The sequence below is a fragment of the Stylophora pistillata genome, chromosome 11 (assembly GCF_964205215.1).
Source record: "Stylophora pistillata chromosome 11, jaStyPist1.2, whole genome shotgun sequence".
NCBI classification, from domain to species: domain Eukaryota; kingdom Metazoa; phylum Cnidaria; class Anthozoa; order Scleractinia; family Pocilloporidae; genus Stylophora; species Stylophora pistillata.
In genome coordinates, this window is record NC_142529.1 from 9,068,171 (window position 1) to 9,094,776 (window position 26,606).

At 40.4% G+C, this 26,606-nt stretch overlaps 5 protein-coding genes across 5 annotated transcripts; 1 reads left to right on the forward strand and 4 right to left on the reverse strand.

The window, feature by feature from the left end:
- Positions 1–2,569: 2,569 nt before the first annotated feature.
- On the reverse strand, positions 2,570–4,571 carry LOC148719917 (kelch-like protein 12). The gene has a single exon (XM_088737920.1). It carries the CDS (start codon positions 4,525–4,527, stop codon positions 2,710–2,712), a length of 1,818 nt encoding a protein of 605 aa, XP_088594046.1. The 5' UTR covers positions 4,528–4,571; the 3' UTR covers positions 2,570–2,709.
- Positions 4,572–5,506: 935 nt separating this feature from the next.
- Positions 5,507–7,741, reverse strand: LOC148719918 (uncharacterized). Its single transcript, XM_088739304.1, has one exon. The coding sequence runs from the start codon at positions 7,231–7,233 to the stop codon at positions 6,556–6,558; it is 678 nt and encodes a 225-aa protein (XP_088595430.1). The 5' UTR covers positions 7,234–7,741; the 3' UTR covers positions 5,507–6,555.
- A 222-nt stretch (positions 7,742–7,963) lies between these two features.
- Positions 7,964–9,788, reverse strand: LOC148719919 (uncharacterized). The gene is made up of 2 exons (XM_088739303.1): positions 8,931–9,788; positions 7,964–8,438 (listed from the first exon to the last, which is right to left on the reverse strand). Exons 1-2 carry the CDS (start codon positions 9,550–9,552, stop codon positions 8,128–8,130), a joined length of 933 nt encoding a protein of 310 aa, XP_088595429.1. The 5' UTR covers positions 9,553–9,788; the 3' UTR covers positions 7,964–8,127.
- A 3,954-nt stretch (positions 9,789–13,742) lies between these two features.
- Positions 13,743–15,547, reverse strand: LOC148719920 (uncharacterized). The gene is made up of 2 exons (XM_088739305.1): positions 15,483–15,547; positions 13,743–15,371 (listed from the first exon to the last, which is right to left on the reverse strand). The coding sequence occupies exons 1-2, from the start codon at positions 15,518–15,520 to the stop codon at positions 15,065–15,067; spliced, it is 345 nt and encodes a 114-aa protein (XP_088595431.1). The 5' UTR covers positions 15,521–15,547; the 3' UTR covers positions 13,743–15,064.
- A 3,493-nt stretch (positions 15,548–19,040) lies between these two features.
- LOC111324118 (uncharacterized) lies at positions 19,041–26,379 on the forward strand. The gene is made up of 2 exons (XM_022927613.2): positions 19,041–19,161; positions 19,381–26,379. Exon 2 carries the CDS (start codon positions 19,494–19,496, stop codon positions 25,881–25,883), a length of 6,390 nt encoding a protein of 2,129 aa, XP_022783348.2. The 5' UTR covers positions 19,041–19,161; positions 19,381–19,493; the 3' UTR covers positions 25,884–26,379.
- Positions 26,380–26,606: the final 227 nt, after the last annotated feature.

The following is a 26,606-nucleotide window of genomic DNA, read 5'->3' on the forward strand; positions in this document are numbered from 1 at the left end:
CATGCCATGGGATTGGTTACGTACTATGGAGTAACTGTTTATTTGGACTGGTGGTATTTCAGCATGCAATTGTATTTGAAACCCTGTAAAGGTTTCTTTTTTAGACAGGTATACTTCATGTTTTTAGGGGGCTTTTTTTGGTGAGAGCTTTCACCATGCATATTATCTCATGCAAGGGTTAAACATGACATTTTTCTTAATTACATATGATTTTGTAAGTGAACTGGGTCAACAACAACTTTTATGTAGCTCAGTTGTTAGAGTACAATCAAACTGTGAAAAAAAAATACCATTTGGAGTCAAGCCTTTGCAATTGACTTTTCTCAGTTCTGTTTTTGGGACAAAACTTTAACATCTTTGTTAGGAAATTGACCCTTTTCTTACATGCATTAAGGTTATTTTTTTAAGTCAACCCTTTGACCCCTAAGAATGACTAGCACCTGATTTCTCCTTAAAATATTCCCTCAAATCACACATCAAGGTCATGAGAATACAGGAAATGATCACTAACTGAAGAAGTTTGTGATTGTTAAACAAATTCTCCTTGTCAGCACCTTAGGAAATGTATAGAGAACAGTATGGAGAATATGCATACTAATGTGAGGGTATAAAGAGTGCATGGTTTAAAATTATGAATTTCAATAGTTGATGAATCTGCATCTTATTTTTTGGGGGGTTGACTCAACTAAGAAAATTCCACAATATTTAGGTGAATGCTGTTTATGATTCCACACAGAGCAAGTGGATCATGGAGACAACCATACCTGTGGAGAGAACTGTAGGAAAATATATGAATTCCAAGGCTGTGTGCTGAGGTTCTGCAAAGAAGTATACTTGGACAATTTCACTAAAATGTAGTTACATTTGATCTTAAACTGTGCCTCAAACTGTACTTAAATGAAGGAAAATTACGTTAAGTAACTCCAATGAAGAAAGGATGGGATCCCCATAATCAAAGCTTGATTAGGTTTGGTAGAACAATGACTGGACTTTCAGCTTTAGTCTGGAAAGAAACATGGAAATTTCTTTCCATTGTTGAGCAATTGCAAGGGAACAACACCGACAGCCTGTTTTCTCCTGGAGATACCACATCCTTGAAATATTTAAGTGTATTTTACTGTCATAAACCTATTCATTTTTTTTTATTTACTTTACTCTAATTTTTTAGTTTGTGTGATTTTTAAAATTGCTAGTTTCTTGGGAATTTTTTCACTGGTATCAATAGTCTTGACACATCTGAAAACTCCTAGAATTTAAGTTGAAAGAAGAATTGAATGCTAAAACTGGTTATTTGTATTTTAAAAATGCTAATTTCTTGTTAATAATTACAAAAGAGTTGTCTTTACTCAGGTTTCACTCAAGTCCAATTTTCAGGAGTTTAATTCCTTCATATAAATTTTAGGCTTTGCATGATCAAAAAAAAAGGCAATGTTTTGATCCAAGATGAGAATATCATCAGACCTGGTACTAATAAATTAAGCATCTATTATGGCAAAATGACTGAGATAAAAATACGCTTTACAAACTGGTGATTCAATCATTAAACAGGATGTCTTTCACACATGAACCTGGTAAAAAGCCCAGTTCTCTAACGAATCCTCAGTTGATTTAACCCCCCCTCCCCACCCCTACCAAAATGTCTGAAGTAGACTCATAGAATAACAATAGGGTTCAAACATGCATGGGATTGGTTATACCATGGTGTAATGTTTCAGTTAAAAAAATACAATCACTTGTATTTGAAAGTCTGTAATAGTCTTTGTTTATATACTGCCTGTTTTGGGTGGGGGGAGTGTTTGTGGAGAGAGCTTTCACTGTCATCCTCTTATCCATTTAGTCAACAGGACATTTTTTAAGTATAACCTTAGTAAGTGGACTGAGTCACCAACAAATTTTATTTAGCTCAGTTGTTAGAGTATAATCAATCTGAAATTATAATGGTAGGGCTCAAGCCCCCTCAATTAACTTTTCTCTGTGCTGTGTTGAGGGAAAATGTTTAATGTGAGATAGAATAAATATATGAAAGTCATATATTTTGAACTGCGGTATTTGATACGTATGATGGACGATCCTCGCAGTAGATAGCGCTATTTGAGCAATAGCGAAATTCAGACCTGAAAAAAATCAGGCCTGTACGGGACTCGAACCACTGACCTCTGCGATACTAGTGCAGCGCTCTAACCAATTGAGCTAACAAGCCAACTGAGAGCAGGCCGTTAAGTTGATTCGTAATGAACCCGTGAAATTTATTCGTAATGAACCCGTGATATTTATTCTATCTCATTTATCACTTTCACGGGTTCATTACGAATCAACTTAACGGCCTGCTCTCAGTTGGCTTGTTAGCTCAATTGGTTAGAGCGCTGCACTAGTATCGCAGAGGTCAGTGGTTCGAGTCCTGTACAGGCCTGATTTTTTTCAGGTCTGAATTTCGCTATTGCTCAAATAGCGCTATCTACTGCGAGGATCGTCCATCATACGTAATGTTTAATGTCTTCTTTACATAAATGACTATTTTCTTACATCTATTAGGAGCACTTTTTCAGCGCTAAGATGTGTTTGTTGTGTTCTGCACTTATTGTATAAGTTTTTTGAACAATGTTTTTGAATGTCTATATCTGCTCCAGAGTTTGGAGGGAACTCTATTTCAGGTAGTATTTTTTACTAATTTTTTTTAACAAAGGTAATCATGTACATTTCAAACAGTTTTCAATTTTCAACAATCTCAAGTTTGTCCAGTACTCCTTTGGAGAACTTCAGTACACAGCCAGCAAATGTATGTGTATTGCTTCTACAGAATTTTTCCATGGGTATGGTTGTCTTTACAATCCATTTATCCTCTATAGGGTCATAGCATTCAACTGTCAACTTATTTCTCCTTGAAAGAGTTAAGCCACCCAGTACGTATACTTTTCCCTTCAGACACATCATGCTACCATATCTGCGGCCTATATTTAAGTTTCCGATACTCTGCCACTCATCTGTTGACACATTGTACAGCTCACATGATCTCCACACATTTGCCTTGTGCCCACCTCCAACAAAAATCTTTTCTTCAGAGGCCACTCCAAAAGCACCACCCCTTTCATACTGCATGTCTGCAATTTTCTCCCATTCATTTACCATGATGTCAAATCTCTCAGCTTTTGTGACATATTCAGAAGACTGTGGTAGCTTGCCACCAAATAAATACAGATGATGACCGGCAGCGACAACACAAGATTCATGTCTACACCCCTTATCTGATGTAAGAACTGTTTGCCAAGAGCACATGTCAACATGATATCTTTTGATTGTAGATTCTCCAAAATGTGGGCTTATCAAAAAAGCATAAATTTCTCCTTTTATGACTACAACTGTAGAATTTGATGAAAAATCCAATGTAGACCAACTGTTGTAAACAGGATCATATCTCTCTGCTGGACAGAAAAGAGGAAATACATATAACTGATCATGGAATCTAATCACTTGGGTGTCAGTATTCCTCTCTGACAACCCATCAGGTAGACGTTTCCACTTATCTTCCTCTGGAATGTAACTAAAAGTATATTTACCTCCACTAGCAACAATAGCACGTGTCTCGAGACCCTTTCTCGGGCACTGGGGTAGATCAAATTCATTTGAGAATGTGGTTAGCTTTATGGCATCAGAGATCAGCCCTAAACACACTGCATTGTCACGCATCAGTTCATTTGTCACGACACTCAACAAATAATCACGCGATAAGAAAACCAATCTAACGTGACGAAACAATTCCTCAAATGCTGCTTTTCGCTCGTTCTTGCTGTGTTCAACCCACTTTTGGAGGATTTTAAAAATATCTGGCTCTGCTTCAACAACAATCTCGTCACTTGATATCCACTGCTCCACCTCTTTCGCTTTCAAACTCAAAAATTCATCCATTTCTGCTACAACAGCAAAGTTTTCGTTGATGAAACTCCTGCTATTAGTTTGAAGTTCGTCACATTGATATTTCTCAGCGAAATAGAAGGTCGAAAAGCAATTTGATTTCGTCATGTCTCCTTCCAGAAAGCGGCCCGAAATAGTTTTCAAGCTCGGTATGATAAGATAATTTCCTGCGGCGATCAGTTCCTTGGCATTCTCCTGAGTTACTTCCACAGTTCCAGTGTAGATGAATTCCAATACATCTTCCATAACAGAGCCTGAAATCTCCTCAAACCGAACAATCCCTTCGCGCTTCTCCTTCATGTCGCTTAAAAGAAGCTTGTTGAAGAACGGGCTTGCGGCGGAAAGAACATTGCTATGAGCTTTCAGTTCTTCGTCATCTTTAGTCACCAAAGTTAAATCGCATAGCTGACCTTGTTTTCGTTGTATGTTGAGCCGTTTCATCATTTCAACACAAAAAATACTCTGTTCAGTGACAGCGATTGATGGCAGATCTTCCATTCTGGAAAGAATAGCTTTACTTCCGAAGTTAATTTGGTGAGCGTTGAGCGGGGAAAAGGAAAGCTGAAGAAAAGCTGAAGTAGCAAATTTTATGGGTACCCAGGCCATCCTGGCCAGCATATTGAGAGAGGCTGAACCAAGAAACTGTACGGGAGAAGGATCAAGGAGCAGGTAAAAGCGAGGCATATTTTATCAAAGAGAAGTGTGGAAGATAAATGGAAAATGTAAATATCGTCAATTTACTAACTTGATTGCTTTGGTAGAAGAGCGGGAAACAAGAGGTGTAGGGGGGTGGGAGAGCTGTGCAAGAGAAGTGACAACAAAAGACTCAGTTGCAAATTTCCGCTGTCCCTTCCATACGTTTCGAAAGGAAGCAAATTTTAGACAAAAGACGGTCGTAGAATTTCCAACCGCCTAAAGAATGCGTTGAAAAAAGATTAAAGATTCTGTTATACCTTCTGATTCTGATATACCGCCTCCTGGTTAGCTCAATTGGTAGAGCGTCGGACTGTTGTGCGGGAGGTCGAGGGTTCAAGCCCCGGCCGGACCAACACTCAGGGTCTTAAAATAACTGAGGAGAATTTGCTACCTTTCTATGATATCAAGAAATGGATAGATATTCTAGTCTTCTCGGATAAGGACGAATAAACCGTAGGCTCCGTCTCCTGCAGGGTTAGGGGTAGGAGACGTTAATTTCCCACGCACAAGATTACTGTGTGGTGGATGTCCTCCCCTGGGGTGGGATGGGTGGGTTTACTGGGCCCGCAGTAATTGGCGCAAGCTGTTTCGGTATCCCTGCCTGTCGGCGAATCTAATAAATTAAATTAAATATTAACTTAAGAGGTGAATACGGTTTTCCAGAAGAGTGATTTATATTGGTTTATTACATCGCTCGCAGCGCTTGTGGGCAAGATGAAGCGAATCTTGTGTTCTGATTGGCTACTTGAGCGAGCAAGATGGGCCCACTCGGGAGTGCCCGCATTGATCCTGCGCATTAAAAACATAGAATTAGGACTACGTTCATAACTCGTGGACAATTTCGGCAATGGAAACGCACAACGACAGAAGACAGTCAAGACAAAGAAAAAAAACAACTCTCGCGAGTTTGTTGTGCTACAAACACAGTTAGCTTTAAGCCTGGCTCTCGAAGTAAACAAGCCATTCTTGATTCTTAATAAAGCGAAATATTTTTGCAATGTGATAAAATCCTTTATTAACCAAGCTTGTTTGGTTAAGATGACAGGATATTAGCCTCGCTCTTTTATCGCATTTTTATGCACCTCGACTTCGTCTCGGTCCATAAAAATGCAAAAAAAGAACTCGGCCAATATCCAGCCATCTTGACCTCACGCTTGGTTATTAAGACATATATATAGGGTCAGTTTGGTAAGGTATTTCAGTTTCAGTCAGGATGTGTTTTCTACACTCTGATGAGGTACGCGTTAATGTTAAGCTATTTAACTACGATTTCATCTATACCATATTGTTTCATTAGATACCCATAAGGAAAAACTGTGAGCGAAACAAGAGGGTCTGAATGGGGGGATCAAAATGTCGGTTATCGGTTAAAATTTCATTACTTTGTCGGTTGTCGGTTAAGATTTTTGACCTTTGTCGGTTGTCGGTAAATCTCAGTTAATAATTAAAAATACACGTTAATTATTCACATTTATTATGCAATTTGCCCAGATTTAAGACTTTAAACTCTAGACGAAGTGTAATACTTGTAATAATTCATTATTTGTTTTCACTTAAACCTCGTTAATGCTGTTTTTTAATTTAGCAACGTGCTCTTCTACCCCACTTTTGTTTGCAAATCAGGTATACCGATAAAATTCACCAAAGCTTTTATTATAGATGTGAATTTGTTTCCTGTCGACTACGGGGCATCGAAGTAAATCAAGAGAGGTAAATTCTACAAAGAATGAAACACCCACTCTAGCCCCTGGGATACCTAATTTTAATTTGTAAGCTACGGAAGTCTTTTTTCCGAGACGTCCACAAAAACTCACTACACTTATTATTCAACGGCTCTCGCGGCATTTCTGCGAGGTTTCTCTTTTTTCTCTTTTTTTTTTTTGCCAAAAATTTGGTTGTCATACGTATCAATCTGCACCGTTAAATGGATTTTTTAACTGTTAGTACCTCTTACATGTCGAGACGCACAAATGCACGAACAGCTCTGCCGGATCGGGTAACACACGCTCTGTTGACAACCTCTGGATGTTCTTCAAAATCTGATTCCTCGTCATCCGAATCTGTCTCATACTCATCGATTTGTACTTCTCTGTGATCCTCAAACACCTCAGTAACATCCCCTTCGTCCACAAATTGTATGCTGACAACGCGTTGTGCATTTGCTGACGATACAATGTTTTCTTCAGGATATCGAAGCCTCTCTTCAGACTCGTCGGTGTGGTGAACGGCGAAGACAGCTGGCGGCAAGGCCCCAGCCTTATCTTCTGTGGTCTCACTCCTAACCGTCCGTTGGCGTACTGGTCTGTAACTCTCTAGCCACTCTTTGATCTGTCCTTCCATCCCTGGTGTTATGTTCTCACTTGGCAAAGGTGTCATCGTAGCTATAGCAGAAAGGGGCATGGCGGATTGAGGTACCGGATAGTAGGATTTGTCATGCGTGTAGTACTTTGCTGCCCATCTAGATGTGCGCTTCAGAGATTCCTTGCAAATTGTTCCAAAATCCTGGACATATGTAAGTACCGTAAATGTCTCGTGTTTAAGATGCGAAACAGCGTGCAAATTTTCCACTACTGTTGTGAGCAACGTTTCGAGCAGTAGATCATCTACAAATTGGGGGTTAATGTCCATCACGTTCTTGTATAGCCTTTCTATGCCCTTTTAAGCAAAGACACAGATATTTGCGTCTTCTGTGATACAGTTCCCTGTGGACCATTGGTTGCAGACGTCTCGCTCAACTAGTAGCGTTCTTTCACCTTACTCACAGTGTCTTTTACATAGCTGTCAATCATTATCACTTTGGAGGGTATTGAGAAAAAAAAAACTGAAAAAAAAATAAAAACTTGACAGGGAGCGTTTATAACTTGAATGCCGGGCTCTTATTTTCGCACAATGAAAATACCAACGCTAAAAGCTAGCCAGCTTTCGTATCAACCAAAGCTGGCTAAAAATTACAAAATCTTCCCCTATGTGTGTTGTGAAGAATAGTAAAAGACGTGAAAGAAAAAATGGATTAACTTATTTGTAAGTATTGAAAGTAATTGTGCAATTGCAAGACTGACAGTTTGGCATAATTGGTTAAACAGAGTTTGTTTTTCTTGAATCCACAAAATTTACATGCACTTCGCTATCGGCCATGGAATCAGCATCTAACTTTTTAAGATCTTCTTCCCTACCTGTGAAGATTGAGAATTTACAAACTTTTTGTTGTTTTCTGTGTTTTCAGCCATGATTTGGGCTTTAAAAATAACTCCACGGTTTCTTTTACCAACGTTACAAGAAGAAGGCGCGAACATTGGTTGTCTTGGTTTATTTTTAAAAATACATTTTAGCCCGACAAATTCTTTATTTTAGCACGCAAAATGCGCCACGATGCCCATCAAAGTGATAATAATACAGTTTTTATCCGGAATTTAAAAGAAACTATCTTTACATAGCGAACGCACCAAGTGAGCGTTTTTCGTTGTATAAACAAGGCAGTGTTTATAAACAAGGAATACCGCAGAATTTCCAAAGTAGCGAAATTTATGACTTTTGAAAATCAGGTAAACGAACTACAAGTGCTAATTCAGCCCTACCATCCTGAAACTTTTGAAGGTCTCCTTGTTGCCTTTCGTTTCTCTCAATGTCACCTCCTTCGGTCATGATCCTCTTTGCCAGATTTTCATCTTCTTTTGCTTCTTCTCGTGATTTCCGTTTCCTTCTCACTTTTGACTCGTCACCTTTCTTCTCAGTGTCGTTCATTGACTTCTGCTTGCTTTTATCAGATGTAGCCGGCGCCTTCAGCAACACTACTGGCTTTTCGGTCCAGTTTGTGACCTCTTGGATAATGTGTACTAAAAAATTAAATACCGTGTGTTTTAAGTTTTCTCTTTAGTAGGCTTTTGAGAAACTTACAGTTCTTATCAGCAAATGCTCGTCAAGATGTATAAAACGTGCACATCGAGCGAAATCTCTCGTGCGTAGCTTCCCTCGAGGAGAGAATTGAATATTATTTGAACGTCTGGTTTTCAGAAACGAATAAATTTAAGGGCGTGTATAAATAAACGGGGTCTTTAATATGTTAAGCTACACTGTTGTTCATTCACCAATTAATCAGAAAGAAGCTTATAAACTGATTTACTCGCTACTTCATTGTAGAGATTTTTCTTCCCAGTTTTCGCATTCAAATGGACGGTGAAAAACAAAACAAAAAAACATTCCGCTCCACAAAACAACAAACAAAAAACGGTGGAACCAGAGTTTAACCACGTTAATATTTGAGCTTTATATTTAACTACAGGACTAAAGTGATTCATCAAACTCCGCTGCACGCGTTCCACACTTACCGTTGAGCTCACTGCTACTTTCATCCGATATTAAATTTGGAAGTTCAAGCTGCCATTGCCCATCCGTCACAATTGCAAAATTTTCGCATTTGCCCGCAGGCGATTTCGCCAGGCGAAATAACTTTAACGAAAATCCGCCAATTCCATATTGATGTGCCTGCTCCTTTAGTCCTAAAAACTCCGTAAGATGTTTTGTTAGTTCAGATACTCTTCTATGAGCTTCTTTGTCTACTGGGACCCTGCTTCGATGGCGTTCGATGGCGACTTCTTCACCTTTTCGAAAAAAACTCACGATGACTTTAGCAATCCCAGTCATGACCCGACCGCATGAACAAACAACGAGCAATAAAAAGACAACAGCAGGGCGTCTCGTTGGCTCGATTGTGATCCGCTGTTCTTGAAATGAGACAGCAGGGCATCTTGTCAGCTCGATTACGAGCCGCTGTTCTAGAAATGAGTCCACGCTGCTGACCGAAAAGAAGGATCCCGTGGATTTAAAGAAATTTGAAGACAAGAAATTCGATAATTCGGCTAAATTTGGAATTAATGTGGTTACGTCGGGTGAAGAAGGATTTTCTGAGCAAGAAATCATCAAAATACTGTTCTTTCTGAATACAAACATCCGTATCACGTCTGACCATGTCGGTTGTCGGTTAGAATTTATTTGTCGCTAGTCGGTAATTTTTTCCCCGTTTCGTCGGTAGTCAGTAATTTTTTACGCCCTTTGTCGTTAGTCGGTTAACCCCATTCACACCCTCTAATTGGGGATACTATATTAAGAAGTAAATTTAAAAAAAGAAAGGATAAACACTAAAGTACAATTCTAAAAATGCAGAAAATATATGCTAGAAAAAATACTAATTAAAACATTTGTCGTAAAGATACTTTAACCATATAGTAAAATGTGAATAAAATATTAGGAGTAGCTAGGTGCCATCCTGTTTCACTTTAGACATTAATAATATTCGTATATCCTGTAGTCTTCTGTTGTTTAGACATGGTAGGTTTGCCTTAACCAATAGCTGCTCATACGTGGATGTTTTGTCGAGGAAGACAGTCCGCAGGGCTTTCTCCTGCGTACGTTCAAGTTTTCTTTTGTCGGATGCCCTGGCAAAGTGCCAGATGTTCTGACAATATGTTAAGTATGGTAATTGTGAAGACGTATAGATTACTAATTTGGCTCGTTCAGGCACTAATTTCCTCATCCGCATTAATACACCGACTTGTCGACTCGCCTTTTGACATAGTTGACTGATGTTTTCTGAGAACTTTAGTTGATCGCAATTGTCACACCCCAAGAGCTTCAATTTATCAGAGTGACCAACGACTTCATTTCCACATAAGATATCAGTAGAGGTGCCTTTTTCTTTTCCTCCAACATTCAGCAACATAGCTTGGTATTTCTTGCCATTTACTTGCAGTAGATTCTGCTCGCACCAAATTGTACTAAATTTGATTTCCAGCAGACTGAAGTTGACCTTCTACCTTTACTATAGATGTTCCAGTCTAAAGTAGACCTGACGATCATCAGCGTACATTGATATGTTACAGTTACAAGTTTTTTTTATATATTTAGAAGGAAAGTAGAGTTCATTTAATTCACAAGATAGTAGAACTATTTCATCTTGAACAATCTCCTGATGCTATGTCAGCAAACAGATTTGCAGTAATTCTGGCAGTTATTCCTACTGCTTTACAATATTGCATTTGCAAAATTTGCTCTTTCAAGGCTTATACAAAGTTCGATTGAAAAATGTCTGAGCCTTAGTAAGAAACTGTTTGGATGCACCTGTAGGAGAATAAAGGTTGAAAACAAACCTTTAAAGACGTTCAATTTGTTTTGATAGCACAACTTTTCCGTCAAAGCACAGACACTGTAAACTGAATCCAGACTTCTTTGAAATTTGAAATAACATCTCGATCGTTGCCTACATGGTAAGCGCATGACATTGAAGAAATCTAGTTTTAAATACAAATAAGTTCAAGCCGGAATTAATTCAAAGATGTTTACGAGGAAATAATTTGTCAGAGGATTACTTCAACGATTGATTTTTCAGCAAGGACTGCTCAAATCGTTGAAATGCTCAGTTATTTACTAGAAGAGAATAATTTTGAAAATTAATGTTGTCACATGAATAGTTCAATTCAGCCTTTTATCTATCAAACACTTTGCTCGAGGAAATATCTTATTATTGTTATTCAAATGACATTAATTAGGGCTTGCATTTATAACTATATTTGTCGGAAACTGAAGTTTGCGTGTTATTACTTTTCCTTGAAATGTTTTTCTACTTCAAAAATATGACTAAGGACATTTTTTCGTCACTAAAGAGATGACTATATATTTATCAATTGATAGGAAATATTATTGTACTATAGAGAAGTTTATTGCATGCAATCATTTTATTTGAATTCCTTTACAATCAACTCAGAGGAATAGCTTGCAGACACTTGAACACGAAGGCGCGCTTTAAAACTACATGAAGGAGCCTTAGGTCCCACTGGACCATTTGTCAATCAACAGTCGTGTGATGTAGAACTCTTAGAGTCAAGTCAGCTTGAGCTATAGCTACTCCAAAGCAGTGAGCAGCGGGCGCATTCCTCAAAATTGTTTTATGCCTTCATTACAATACAAGAATTTTTGAGATTTGTATTTCCTTTCTCCAATGGAAACTGTCTTTGTTTGTGGTGGTAAATTTGAGATCGAAGTAGATGGTTCGCACATTACCTCATGTTCCTTTTGTTCGTCTACCAGCATTTAAATTTGACCCGCACTCGTCAACGGTGAGTGAAAAATGAGCCTAGGTCTTCCCAGGGAAGACTTCCTTATATAGCGCGCCTTCGTGTTTAAAATAATTGCTTATTGTGCCTCGCTGGATAAATTTTAACCTGTGTAATCAAAATTACATTACTTGATCATTTCTTACCAGGAGAAGACAGCTTATATTCAGTTTTAAAAATTAATTTCGGAAACATGCGAAACTATTATCAAATTCATTACGATTTTTAGCAGCAATTGTATTCAAGTCATCGCTAAATCCAGGTAACGTTCCTTTGTATATTTAATCAACATATTTAGGAATTATGTTTATTCATAGTCGTCTAACATAACCACATAAGTTAAACCTCCATTTATTTTTCGAGTGTTCCACACTCAAATCGTGTCGAAAAGCAAGGTTTATGATCCGTAACATTTGTCACGGATCATAAATCCGTAACATTTGTTACGGATCATATTTTTATTTTCTTGCAGAATGACTGTTGAGTAACTCTGATGCTTCAAGAGTGAATCAAAGGCAAGATTTATTCAGAGATTCAAACCAGATGTAGCATATTTCCCTCAATTTCAAGAACACGGCGAAAGATAAGGAAATATTATTTGGCAATTTTGTTAGACTTTTCTGTTGGTCAAAAAATGCTTATTAAGGGCTGTTTAAAAATTTTCAATTTCCCCGCCAAAAAACTTAGAAAAAACGGGCGCTTATACTACGCATGCGCCAATTCTTTTTCTTGATTCTGCAAGTAACACGATGGTCGGTAACCAAGGAGTTGTCTCCAGTTTGTGCGGGCTCATCTATTGACAGCGGTTTTCCCCCAGTACCTGTCTTGAAAAACACAGGTGAAAAATATGGCGGACCAAAGGGAGACCGCCTCCCGGTTAGCTCAATGGATAGAGCGCTGGACTGTAGTGCGGGAGGTCGAGGGTTCGAGCCCCGGCCGGACCAACACTCAAGGTCTTAAAATAATTGAGAAGAATTTGCTACCTTTCTATAACATCAAGAAATGGTTAGATATTCTAGTCTTCTCGGATAGGGACGAATAAAATGGAGGTCCCGTCTCCTGCAGGGTTGGGGCAGGAGACGTTAATTTCCCACACACGAGATTACTGTGTGATGGATGTCCTCCCCTGGGGTGGGATGGGTGGGTTAGGACAGCAGGTCCACATCAGCTATTACAGCTGCCAATTAATCAACCTGCTTAAACAAATAAATGAACTTCAACTTCAACTTCAAGGGCTAAAAACGATAGATCGGAGCGAGAAGACCTATTTTGGAACACCAGTACGATAGAAATGAAGTTTTCCGTGGAAAAATTATGGATAAAGTCCGTGAGAAAGGCTAAAAACAAGCCAAACTATGGAATGGGGGAGATGGATTCTCTTCACGAGGAGGTGTGTGGAAATAAACTCGAACTTTCTGGACCTCTCGTCGATTCATATTTGCGGGAATTAGGGGAAAGCTTGAAGCACAAGCAAACTCACTCAAAGGCAACGGGGCTCACCAATCCAACAACTCTTTTTATCCCTTGGATGGTATTCAGACACATCATGACTCTTGCACGAGGATATGGCTGTGAAGTTGATTTATCAGGGAAAGGGAAGAAAGTGGAAATTTTGATTAAAAAGCAGGCCCCCGCCAGAAAAATATTTTGTCCTTCTTGATTCTCTGGGCAAAACTATTTACACAAGAGGAAATTCAGATAGCAGACGGACGGGAAATATCACTATGCCGGGCGATCTTCTGTAGTTGTTACAAAGAATACTCACATTACACTACGCTACAATATGTCAACAAATCGTTTGACCCTTTCTGCTTTTATTCAAAGGTACAATGAGGAGGATTTTGCTTTTGATAATCAAATACAAAAACTTATGAACATTGAATAGGTCTGCATTTTCTTCTGCAAAACAAGTTTGTGAAGTAATATTATTGTTTTGGTTCTTTGGTTCAATCTTAATTTTACTTTGTCTTGTGGTATGGTAATGGTGGTAACGAGTTTTGGACGAAAGGAAGATAAAATTGAAAGCAAGGACAAAATTGAATCACAACATGTATTTATCACTGGTTTATATCACTAATTCATTAGGCTTGTAAGTTCAAATATCTATTCAAATGTTCTTAACAAAAAGAAAGAAAAAAACACCTAATGATGGTGATAGATACTATAAAATTGTCAGCATCTTATCAAAATTGTCAGTACATTAGTAAGAGAAAAGGCTAAGGGAATTAAAATAATCCCCTTAGGGAAAATGCTTAGATATTTCACCAATTTCACTCAGTTACTCCTTTAAGGAAATGTATGGATATCAGTGAGGAGAATTTGCATGTGGATATTGAGACTTAAGAGGGTTTAAATAACTAAAGTGGCATGAAGTAGCACTGTCACGAGAGCAAAATCAGGCTGTTCTTGATGCTTTAGAAAACACTGTTGGTTGTTGGTTTTGTATTGTGTTGAGGGGTGGGTAATGTTCAGTATCTTTTCAATAGTTTGTATTGGATTATTTGTTTAATACACTTATTATCAGCAACACCAGGAAATGACTTTTTTGTTAAGTGCCTTGAATCAATAACATTACTTTTTTTGTTCACAAAGGTAACATTTGGGGCCCTGTGACTCATGTCACTCTTGACACTTTCAAGAAAGTACATACATGAATATCATATTAAGACAATAACTGCAAAATCATGATCTTATGAAACATATTTCCAAATTTGATACTTAATTACAGCAGTTGTGTTGAGATGGACAGATCCAGCTTTAATTTTTCCTGGAACTTATCAATTCACTTTAAGTTCCTATGTTAGAATTATCACATATATGCATACACTATTTTTATAAAATTTGGATCAATGACATAATATTCATTGTAATAACGAAAACAATAATATGAATGATTTAGAACTAGGCTTTGTGATTTTCTCCTTGAAGTCCCCTCGATTTTTTTGGTAATAAAAGGCACATTTATGGAATGATGAATGTCTAACTAACTTCTGCTGCAAGAAGCCCTTCCAATCTTCTAATAAGATGAGCTTTATCCTCAGTTAACGATGCTCCTCTTACATATAGTTCTTCTTTCTGTTCCTTAACATTCATCATTTGAGGATTAATCTTACTAGATGGCCTAGCCAGTTGTTCTCTTGATGAGTGTGCAACCTTTTGATGAGACTCAAGGAGGACCACATCTGGGAATCTCATTTCACATGTTTCACATCTGATTAGCTTAAAGATAGCTATAAGGTTTTCATCTAATTTCATTTCTTGGGCACACCTTACAATATCTTTAGACTCCTCACAAAATGTACGTTTAAGGATGTTTGCACTGCTGTATCCAAATTTAGAACACAAAGTCAAATTCAACCTGATTCAAGTCTTGTTGCATTAGCTCGCTCTTCTACTTCGTGTATCTTTCTCTCCTTCACTACTAGTTCTGATTCTCTTGCATTAACACTAGCCTCCCTTTCCTCTACGCGAATTTTCTTCCGATCACAATTATTTGTGATAGCTTCAGCAGCATCTCTAGCTTCCCTCTTGATCGCATTTCCCACCTGTATCGGAGAACGGTTCCAAAATGGGTTCAAAACCGCTCTCTTCGAATCGCACCTGCCAGAGTGATAATTGCTTTCACTGCACTTTCTGCTCTTCGAGCACAGTTTATCAACACTAGAACAAACAGAAACAGTTTTGGTATGAGAAGGATTATGTCGAGAATTTCAAAATGGCGGACGGTCAAAACTGTATTTCAAAATGGTGGTTTAAACTCGTTCTACATACCTGCTTTCCTCTTCTTCTTCGCTGCATTTCGACGCCATTACATCAATTTACATTCCGAGTTTACGATGCCAAGGGTTTGTGGGATACATTGCATAATAATAAGCAAAATCTATCTCAGACAGGGGTCCCACCATCCTCGGAGACCCAGGGGCAGTGGGTCGATTTCAAGTTAGGGCATGAAGAGCCCCTGGGGACATTGTCTTGCAAGAATAGTTCCAAACGGTCGCAGTCGTTCTGCCATCTGATTGTTGCCAGAAAATCTTTGTGTTTTTCTGCCCAGTCAGAGTGAAGTGTGCTTTAGAGTCCTTTCGTGTGTTTTTACACGGACATATGCTAGTAGCTCAGTTGCTCGCTATGTTTGTTTGGACATTGCGACGGAGATCTGCTTGAGGTGAAAAGTTTCAGTCTCAGCACACAATGTAAGAGAAATCGCTCATGTCCGCGAAAATCTTACCGGAAATTACACTGAATACTTTCGCAGGTATTACTAGAGAACGTGTTTTAAAGTTTGCGAGGTTTGTATACAACACGATGGTTGCAGTAATTGATATGTCGCTTTAAACGTTAAACGAGATTCAAGCTTAAATCTTTCTAGATTTTTTGCATAATTTGCTGTGACTGAAACTTTGCCAATCTCGTGAAGTTATTTCGTCGCACGGGCCACGCAGGTATGTCGAGCAACTGGTACTTGCGCAACTTTCTGTGCGTGCCAAAATCTAATCTCATCTTCGCTTGAAAAAAAAGAAAAGCTAAGCGTGGAAACGTTTGCTTATTGGATGTGGGTAGATGACCCTGTACTACTAAGCTGACATTTGCAATAAAGCAAACCCGCCCTTTCCATCCAATATTTCTTGGTCTTTGGTTTTGTTTTTCCCATTGGAAACAGCATCGGATCGATTCCCAATGATCAAAGGTATTTAACTTGGTCTTCAACAATCGACAAAAGTGGTGAAATGACAATGACCAAGGGACAAGAAGAGAATCCGTGGCCTTCCTAGCTCAAGAATTTTAACACTCTAGGCAGCAGTTGAAAGATGAAACTCTTTCCAAACCCCTTCGGTAACTGCCCGAAAACATCTCTCCTTCCCACGATGTTCTCGTTAATAAGTTTTTGTTCAGATTTTAATTAGCTAACCGGAAACACAGCTAAGCTTTCTCTTAGCACTTGCTGGACGTCGTCCACGAACTTAACGTTCTCTGCAACCTTGGCCGTATTGTGAAAGACTTTACTACTAAGATTAGATTTTGGCGCGCACAGAAAGCAGAGAGCTACGTAGGCGAAAGCGCCAGTTGCTCGACATACCTGCGTGGCCCGTGCGACGAAATAACTTTACGAGATTGGCAAAGTTTCAGTTCCAGCAAATTATGCAAAAAATCTAGAAAGATTTAATCTTAAATCTTTAACGTTTAAAGCGATATATCAATGACTGCAACCATCGTGTTGTGTATAAACCTCGCAAACTTTAAAACAAGTTCTCTAGTGATACCTGCGAAAGTATTAGATTTTCGCGGACAATCTGATCGATTTCTCTTACATTGTGTGCTGAGACTGAAACTTTTCACCTCAAGCAAATCTCCGTCGCAAGGTCCAAACAAACATAGCGAGCAACTGAGCTACTAGTATATGTCCGTGTTAAAACACACGAAAGGATACTAAAGCACACTTCACTCTGATTGGGCAGAAAAACACAAAGATTTTCTGGCACCAATCAGACGGCAGAACGACTGCGACCGTTTGGAACTCTTCTTGTAAGACAATGTCCCAAGGGGCTCTCCATGCCCTAACTTGAAATCGACTCAGCCCCTGGGTCTCCGAGGATGGGGTCCCACAGGCTTTTTCGTGTTAGTGTGAACCGAGTAGAGAGAATATACACAAATTTTTAAACTCAGATCCTTACCTTTGTCATGACAATACTTCAGAGGTAGTTATACTAGAGATTCATTACTGTATGTGCTCTGTAAAACCATTCCTAAAGGTTTTTTTAGTTTTTTAGTAAGTGGGATATACCAGCCTACATTTCGAGTACAAAAACCCGGAACACGCCTCCCTTGCAGTTTTCAGAAAATTAAGGTGTTATAATTTATGCATACGTATTGTCAAAGGCAATGGGCATGAAATGAGCGGAATTACATGCAGCAATTTATGTACATAATTTACATCTTATTAAGTCTGGAGAAGCCATTGCCAAAACGACGCGTGATCACGTGGTCAAAGTAGCGTCCTGGAGGAAAATTCCCTAGCAACCGACCATCGTTTTAAAAATGTTTAATTTTCCCGCCAAAAAACTTGGAGAAATACGGTGCTTAAAAAATACGCATGCGCTGGATTTTTTTTTTTCCATTCTCAGTTGTAACTGCAATGTTCATTTACTTCTCTTGTTATTTTACATGTATTTTTTACTATCTTTTAATAAACAACTCAAATGATCAGTTTTTTGTAATCTCCTTATTGTTTCTTTATCAATCCATACACACAAAAGTTTCACTTTCAAGTTCTCTTTATTATAAATAAGTCAAGTGAATGAGTAATTTTCAACCAAATTAATTAAAAAAGTGTCTAGAAAAATTTTTCGTATATATACTAAGACTTTTAGCGGGAAAATTTGGCGCAATTTACACACAGTTTCCCCTAGCAACTTTCTCGGCAAAAATTTTAACAAAGATTCTCGAAGAATATTCCGTCAAAAGTTTTTTAATTAGCATCTTATCCAAAAAAAAAAAATATGATAAGCCTATTTTCCTTTCGTGTTCACAGCTAAAAGGACTAAAAATTTCGTTTCGATCCTTTCAAATGAAGTTCTGAATCAACTTAATGTTTCCTAAGCACATTTTTGAGATTTTAAATATTTTCACGAAATGCTGTGTTCGGAACGAATAAGCACTATGGCAAGCTACGTACATGTACTCTAATCAGAAAAGAATTTCACCGAAATTTTTCCTTTCTATATCTATATTTGTGCCCAGTCAGATTTTAAACGTACAACTTGCCATCATAGTGCTTTTTCAAAATAAAAGATCTTTTAAGCTGTCATTTTCCAAGTGTAACAGGATTTAAAATTGAAAAAAAGGTTTCTAAGATTTTGAACTGAATTCTCGTTGCTGATTGTGCAGTGCAATAAATTTGCAGTGTTTTTTTTCCGAAACGAAATAAAAAAATCTAACTCAAAGCCTGACTGAAATTTGAGAAGTGAAATCATGTGGATTATTGGAGTATACAATAAGATTTTATTTCGGCCACAAAAGCCAAGGTATTTCACAATTAGACTCTAAGTTCTCTTATCTGAATTTAAGTGCGACTTGCCAAGTGACGTAACGCGATATAAATTATAGCATTCTCTTGTAATTTGAATAAGATTAGTAACAATTATGCTCCAAGTTCTTCACATTGAATTGCTAAGTCAAATTGATCGAAGAGATTTAAATGCAAAGTGTTTTCAGTAACTACATTTTGTTTTATTGTATCCATGAAGTGAATTTGAAGATCAAATCAATAACATTCTGTTCATATTTTTGCTGTATCCCTGTGTTTCATCGTGTGACTGCACAAAATATCTGTGACGTTTGTAAGGTCCGTTCATTGCGTGACAGAAATTAGATATGCGCAATAACGACAAGGGCAAGGCTCAGAGTTCGATTGAAACGATTTAAGGTCTCATCCTTGCGCTAAGAGGGAAAAGAGGTATGATGAAATATATTTGATTTAAGTTTGATCTTCCCATTTATTAAGTCATATGGAACACGAATCTTAACTGTAAATCGTCGATTGAAATTGTGTTGTTTCATGTTAATATTCGTTCCCACGTGGAGTTCATTGCATTGTCATCTTGACTAGTATTTATCGAACAGTTCTTATAATTAATTTGTGTCCAATTAGTGTATTGCTACCGTTTTGTTACAGTTTTTACGTGGTATTAAACATTTTACGAGTCAAAACCGTGAACGTATGGTTTCCTAAAAGCTAACGTCAGCTACAGTAAAAACTCTCCCGTCGTGCGAGGACGAAGATCGATTATGAACTACGCAACAGAACGAACCGAAGAAAACGCTGTAAACGTTCGGTCTTCCTCCCGCGAAAGAGTTCCGACCGAAAAGGGACTTGAGTACCAAACTCAATTGCTTCAAAGAGATGAAGATTCGGCTTTAAGAGCATGGAAAAGGCAAATAGAAACAACAAAGGGTGCTCTCGCATTCTCCACCGATATAACGCTTTTGCATCAAGAACGATGTAAGCTAGAAACACGAATGAACGATCTTGCGAATGCGTACTGCAAGCTGATCGATGTGCTGGACTCCGAAGAATCCAAATCCAACGCGACGAAAAATAACGAGAAGTTTCTACGGGAAACAGAAGAAGTTTGCAAAAACCTAAGCGCTCGAATTTCCGAACTGAAATCCGAGAAGCGCGAACAGAACGAAGAGCGCGAGTCTGTTTTCTCGAAGCGCTCCAGCCGGAGTAGGAGTTCCCGCAGATCTGGAAAATCATCACACTATTCGAGTTCTTCCCTCGGGAGGGCAGAGATGCTAGCCAAGGCCGCAAGACTCGGCGCCGAGCTAAAATTCCACGATATCGAAAGTGAAAAGGTCGCCGCTCTGAAAAGGCAAGAAAGTGACATCAAGAAATTACAGATGATCAAAGAGCTAGCAGCTACTACCGCCGAAATCGAAGCAGTAACCAAGCTCGAAGAGGAAAGTTACGAACGCAGTCTCCCAGAAGAAGAAGAAGAAGACCCCTATGGCAGAATACATGAATATCTACAGTCACAATTAAGTACCGTTATCGACAACAGCTCCTCCGCCGAAGCTGTCCCAAACCTGGGGAATGTGGTCACTACTGCATCCCCCGAAATGAACGCCCATACTAACGTGACATTTTCGTCAATGCCGCCAGTAACACTCAATTCGCAGCAGCCTTCTTCCAAGTTACCGCATCCAGTGTCTCCTCCTTTCCCTGTGAAGTCCACAGCAACGCCACGAATAACAAATCCAGCTATTCTCCACACAGACTCAACAACGGGAAGCGGTAATCCACTAAAGTTGACCGGTGACGAAACCATTCTCACGAAATTAGCCGATGTACTCGCTCAACGACAAGACAGAGACTCTCTACCTCGTCCAGAACCTGAAGTGTTTAAAGGCGACCTTCTTCGCTACCCGATGTGGATCAAATCCTTCGAGACATTCATCGAACGAAAAACAAAGGATCCATCTGAAAGGCTGTATTATCTCAGCAAGTTTACAGCCGATGGAGCCAAAGAAGCAGTAAGCGGTCTTCTACCCTTAGATTCTGAAGAGGCCTACGTTGAAGCTAAGAAGATTCTCGCAACCCGATTTGGCGATCCCTTTCTGGTTTCAAATGCTTATCGAAGAAAAATCAGCGAATGGCCAAGGATTCTTCCGAAAGACGGCTCAGGTCTTAGAAGGTTCTCAGACTTTCTGCAGCACTGCTGCACCGCTATGCACTCCATAAGGTACTTGGAAGTACTTAACGACCCAGAGGAAAATCAAAGGATACTTAGAAAGCTTCCGAACCACTTAGTTTCAAGATGGAGCCGTATTGTAGACAAGTCAATTGAAGAGGAACGAGAAGAAGGTCACAGTAGAGAAGCCTTGGGTCCAACCGAAGTTAATAGTACGGAAAACGCAAGGGGGGCCAAATACCCGTCGTTCGAAGAATTTTGTCGATTTTTGAAAACAGAGGCAAGGATCGCATGCAATCCCATTACCTCTCTGCAGGCAACAAGGGAAGAGGATTCGAAAGGAAACGGGGACAAGTGGAAACCAAACAGCAAATTCCCAAAGTATAAGGAAAGCAAAGATAGTGGATTCAGGAGTTTTGCAACAGGCGCAGAGGAAAGCAGGGAAGGAAAAGAGAAAAACAAAGAGGAAAACAAGGCTAAAAGGACAACCTGTCTCTTCTGTAAGGCCAGTCATGACATTGATACCTGTGATAAGTTCCTACGCCTGCCTTTAACGGAAAGAAGGAACTTTGTGCAAGCCAAGCGCTTGTGCTGGGGGTGTCTAAAGTGGGGCCACGTAAACAAAGACTGTCGTGGAAAAAAACCCTGCAAGACCTGCAATGGACCCCACCCTACTTCTTTGCATGACCAAACCTGGAAACCACAATCCAGACAAGAAACTCCAAACCAAGATAGTATTGCAAATCAAGATACATCTATCTCTCATCGTATTGAAGTTTGTAACATGAAGGGCTTCGACCATGGTACTTCCCATTCCCTGATCGTTCCGGTCTGGCTTTACCATCAAGATGACCCCAAAGTCAAGGTCAAGGTGTACGCCCTACTGGACGAACAGTCAGACGCATGTTTCATAAAGGAGTCAACGCTAACAGCCCTTGGCGTGGATGGCCCTAAAGTGGATCTAGAGCTTTCTACCGTACTCGGTCAGAAAACCATCACAAGTAAAAGGGTAACTGGACTCGCAGTTCGCGGAGTCAACGAAACGACAGAAATCACTCTTCCAAGAACGTACACTAGGAACGTGATTCCTGCTAGACGCAGTCAAATCCCTAGGCATGATACCGCTCTCAAGTGGCCTCACCTGGAAAGCATCGCCAGTCAACTGATGCCTCTTGATACCGAAGCCGAAGTAGGCCTGCTGATAGGAGCCAACTGCGTTCGAGCGCTTAAACCACACCAGGTGATCCTCGGAAACGATGACGATCCGTACGCAAAAAGGACCGCACTTGGCTGGGGAATCATCGGCAAAACCAACGTGCGAAGTCAGGATGAAGGCACCGACGACGTCAGAGACGATGTTTTCTGCAACCGTATAATCGCCTGCGAAGTTCAGCAAGAAATTCAAGCAATGTCGAACAAGAAGACATGCCACTTCGCCCTGAAAACGCAAGTAAAGGAAGTTTTAAGTCCACTCCAAATATCCAAGATGTTCACACTTGACTTCAACGAGCGTGCAACCGAAGAGAAATCCCTTTCCTTTGAAGACAGAAGGTTTCTAACCATAGTGCAAGAAGGTATCCATCAAAGAAATGACGGACACTACGAGATGCCCCTCCCTTTAAAGAATAATAGCGCTGAGCTGCCCAACAATAAGGAATTGGCGTTAAGCCGCCTCATGAAATTGAAGCAAAGGTTGAAGAGTGATACTCAATACCGAAAGGACTACGTGGACTTCATGCAAGACAACATTAAGAACGGGTTCGCAGAGAAAGTACCAAAAGAAGAAGTCTCCGATAAGAGCAAGCGAGTCTGGTACATTCCACATCATGGAGTGTACCACAAAAGGAAACCCGGGAAAATAAGAGTCGTATTTGATTGCAGCGCCCTGTATCACGGCTTCTCCCTCAATCAGCAGCTTTTACAAGGTCCAGACCTCACCAACAATCTTATAGGGGTGTTGTGTCGATTCCGAAAGGAACAAATAGCCTTCATGTGTGATATCAAGGCGATGTTCCACCAAGTAAAGGTCGACGGCATTCACCGCGACTACCTCCGATTCTTGTGGTGGGACGATGAGAACTTCGACAGCAGTCCAGTTGAGTACCGAATGTCTGTCCACCTTTTTGGTGCAACTTCCTCCCCTGGATGCGCTAATTTCGCCCTTAAGACCACTGCAAATCAATATGAAAGTGTTTGTGGAAAGGAAGCAGCCGACTTCATAAGGAAGGATTTCTACGTCGACGACGGATTGAAATCGGTCGCAACGGTCGAACAAGCAAAGAGTCTTATCAGCAGCACCAAGTTATTGTGTCAAAAGGGAGGCTTCCACTTACACAAATTCACCTCAAACAATAGCGAAACTCTCAATTCTATCCCTCCTGAAGACCGAGCCACCGACAAAAGGAATCCCAGTCTCGTAAGCAACGACCCAGCAATAGAACGCGCATTGGGTGTTTACTGGTGTATAGAGACCGATACACTTCAGTTCCGGATTGTACTAAAGGATAAACCACTCTCAAGAAGAGGAATTCTCTCTACAGTTAGCTCTATCTACGACCCCCTCGGCCTGGTAGCCCCTGTTATTTTGCAAGGCAAAAGTATCCTTCAAGAACTGTGCCGCGATGGAGTTGGCTGGGACGACAAAGTGCCTGAAGATATTAGACCAAGATGGGAGAGATGGCGTTCCGAACTTCCCGCCCTAGAGAAGTTGAAAGTGCCAAGATGCCATAAACCGAACGAATTTGGAGAAATTAAGACAGTGGAACTCCATCACTTTTCCGACGCCAGTCAGAACGGATATGGACAGTGCTCATACCTTCGCCTGACAGATAGTAACGATCGCATTTGCTGTTCGCTCGTAATGGGTAAATCACGCGTAACCCCATTGAAGCCCGTCACTACACCAAGGCTCGAGCTAACCGCGGCAGTCGTCGCCTCTAAGATAGGCTACGTCTTACGTAAAGAGCTAGAATACGAAGAAGTGAAGGAAACGTACTGGACAGATAGCAAGACGGTCCTGGGTTATATAAATAACGATGCAAGAAGATTCCACGTCTTCGTGGGAAATCGAGTACAAGAGATTCGCGACAAGACATCGCCAGAACAATGGCACTATATAGGAACAAAGGAAAATCCTGCCGACGTCGCTTCTCGTGGTTCTAGTGTGCAAGAATTAATCGGCAATAGCTTGTGGTGGAACGGCCCAGAACTTCTCTGGAAGCCTGATAAAGATTGGAATCTCACCGATGCTTCTCCTGAGATCTCACCTGATGATCCCGAAGTTAAAGGGGTTTCCGTTCTAGCGATACAAGCCCGGAAACCATGGTCTGTCCTGGAACGCTTAGAATACTTCTCCAGCTGGCATCGTGCCAAGAAAGCTGTTGCTGTTTGCCTTCGCCTCCAAGAGAAGTTCCGACACGCGAACAATAAGGAAGTTAAACAAGATTCCAGTGATTCGAAGTCAAGTAAATACATCCCTGTCAACGTCGAGGAATTGCAAAACGCCGAGGGCGAAATTATTAAGACTGTTCAGAGAGCAGCCTTCCCCGAAGAAATTAGTAGAATGAAGAAGCTGAACGTCCAAGAGCAAACGCGCGATGAGAAAACCATCACACGCGGAAACAAGGCTATGAAGAAGGCAAGCTCTCTCTATCAACTGGACCCGTTTCTCGACGCAAACGGAATACTAAGAGTGGGTGGACGAATTAGACGTTCAAGCCTGTCGTATAGTACGAAACATCCCATCATCCTTCCAAGGAAAGGACACGTAACCGAGTTAATCATCTGCCACCACCACCAGAGGGCCGAGCATCAAGGTCGCGGAATGACCCATAACGAAATAAGGTCAGCCGGCTACTGGGTGATTGGTGGAAGTTCGGCTGTATCGAACCACATCGCGCAATGCGTAAAGTGCCGGAAATTGAGGGGAACTCCCCAAGACCAAAAGATGGCCGACTTGCCAGAGGACCGTCTCGAACCTGCCCCTCCGTTTACATTCTCAGCGGTAGATTACTTCGGTCCGTGGTATGTAAAGGAAGGTCGCAGAGAACTGAAACGCTACGGAGTTCTTTTCACGTGTTTGTCCTCCAGAGCCATCCATCTTGAAGTCTCAAACAGCTTGGCCACAGATTCTTTCCTCAACGCCTATCGTCGATTCGTCGGCCGTCGCGGCCCAGTGCGCCAATTACGATCAGATCAAGGTACAAACTTCATCGGCGCAATGAACGAACTCAAGCAAGCTGTCAAGGAATTGAACCACGAAAGGATCAGAGAAGAGTTGCTCATAACCAACTGCGATTGGATAGAGTTCAAACCGAACGTACCACATGCAAGCCACTTTGGCGGAGTATGGGAGCGCCAGATAAGATCAGTGAGAAACGTTTTGGCATCGCTACTAGAGAGCCACGGGATCCAACTTGATGACGAGTCTCTAAGAACCTTTATGGTGGAAGCGGAAGCTATCGTTAATTGCAGGCCACTCACCGTGAACACCATAAACTCCTCACGGAGTCCCGAGCCACTCACTCCCAACCATCTATTGACCATGAAGTCAAGGGAAATTATGCCTCCTCCCGGTGATTTCAAACGTGCAGATCTCTACCTGAGCAAGCGATGGCGTCGCGTCCAGTACTTGGCCAACGAATTTTGGAATCGATGGAGGAAGGAATTCTTGCAGTCGTTGCAGCCAAGGAAAAAATGGATTGCAGTCAGAAGAAACCTACAAGTGAACGATATCGTGATTGTGATAGACGAAAGTTTGCCAAGGAACCGCTGGAAGCTTGCTCGTGTCCACGAAACCTTTCCCAACGATGACGGTCTGGTCAGGAAAGTTAAGATGGCGATTGCTACAGAGTGCCTAGACGATTCAGGCAGACCTACAAAACCGACTGCCTACCTGGAAAGGCCCGTCCAGAAAGTAGTCCTATTACTGCCTTGCGATCGAGTTGCAGACCAGGGAATCCCCACCGAGGAGCCGCAACTTTAAAGGGGGCAATAATGCTCTCCGAACTCTCATAGCATAGAAAGATAATAAGTAAAGAACAATACATGACTGATTAGGTTTGTTTCGTTTCGTAAATTGTTGCCAATTTAGGGGAGCCATGTGACGTTTGTAAGGTCCGTTCATTGCGTGACAGAAATTAGATATGCGCAATAACGACAAGGGCAAGGCTCAGAGTTCGATTAAAACGATTTAAGGTCTCATCCTTGCGCTAAGAGGGAAAAGAGGTATGATGAAATATATTTGATTTAAGTTTGATCTTCCCATTTATTAAGTCATATGGAACACGAATCTTAACTGTAAATCGTCGATTGAAATTGTGTTGTTTCATGTTAATATTCGTTCCCACGTGGAGTTCATTGCATTGTCATCTTGTCTAGTATTTATCGAACAGTTCTTATAATTAATTTGTGTCCAATTAGTGTATTGCTACCGTTTTGTTACAGTTTTTACGTGGTATTAAACATTTTACGAGTCAAAACCGTGAACGTATGGTTTCCTAAAAGCTAACGTCAGCTACAATATCTTTTACTCTACTCATGATTAATAAGATGCAAATTCGTTGATTACGATATTATTTCAAAGCCCAATGCCTGGCCCAAAGAACAAGAAATGATGCCTTTTCTCGAATGTGACCTAGCTTACAGGTTTCGTGGATTAAAGAAAAGTTCATATTGGAGAAAAAAAATTATATAAAGCAGCAAAAAG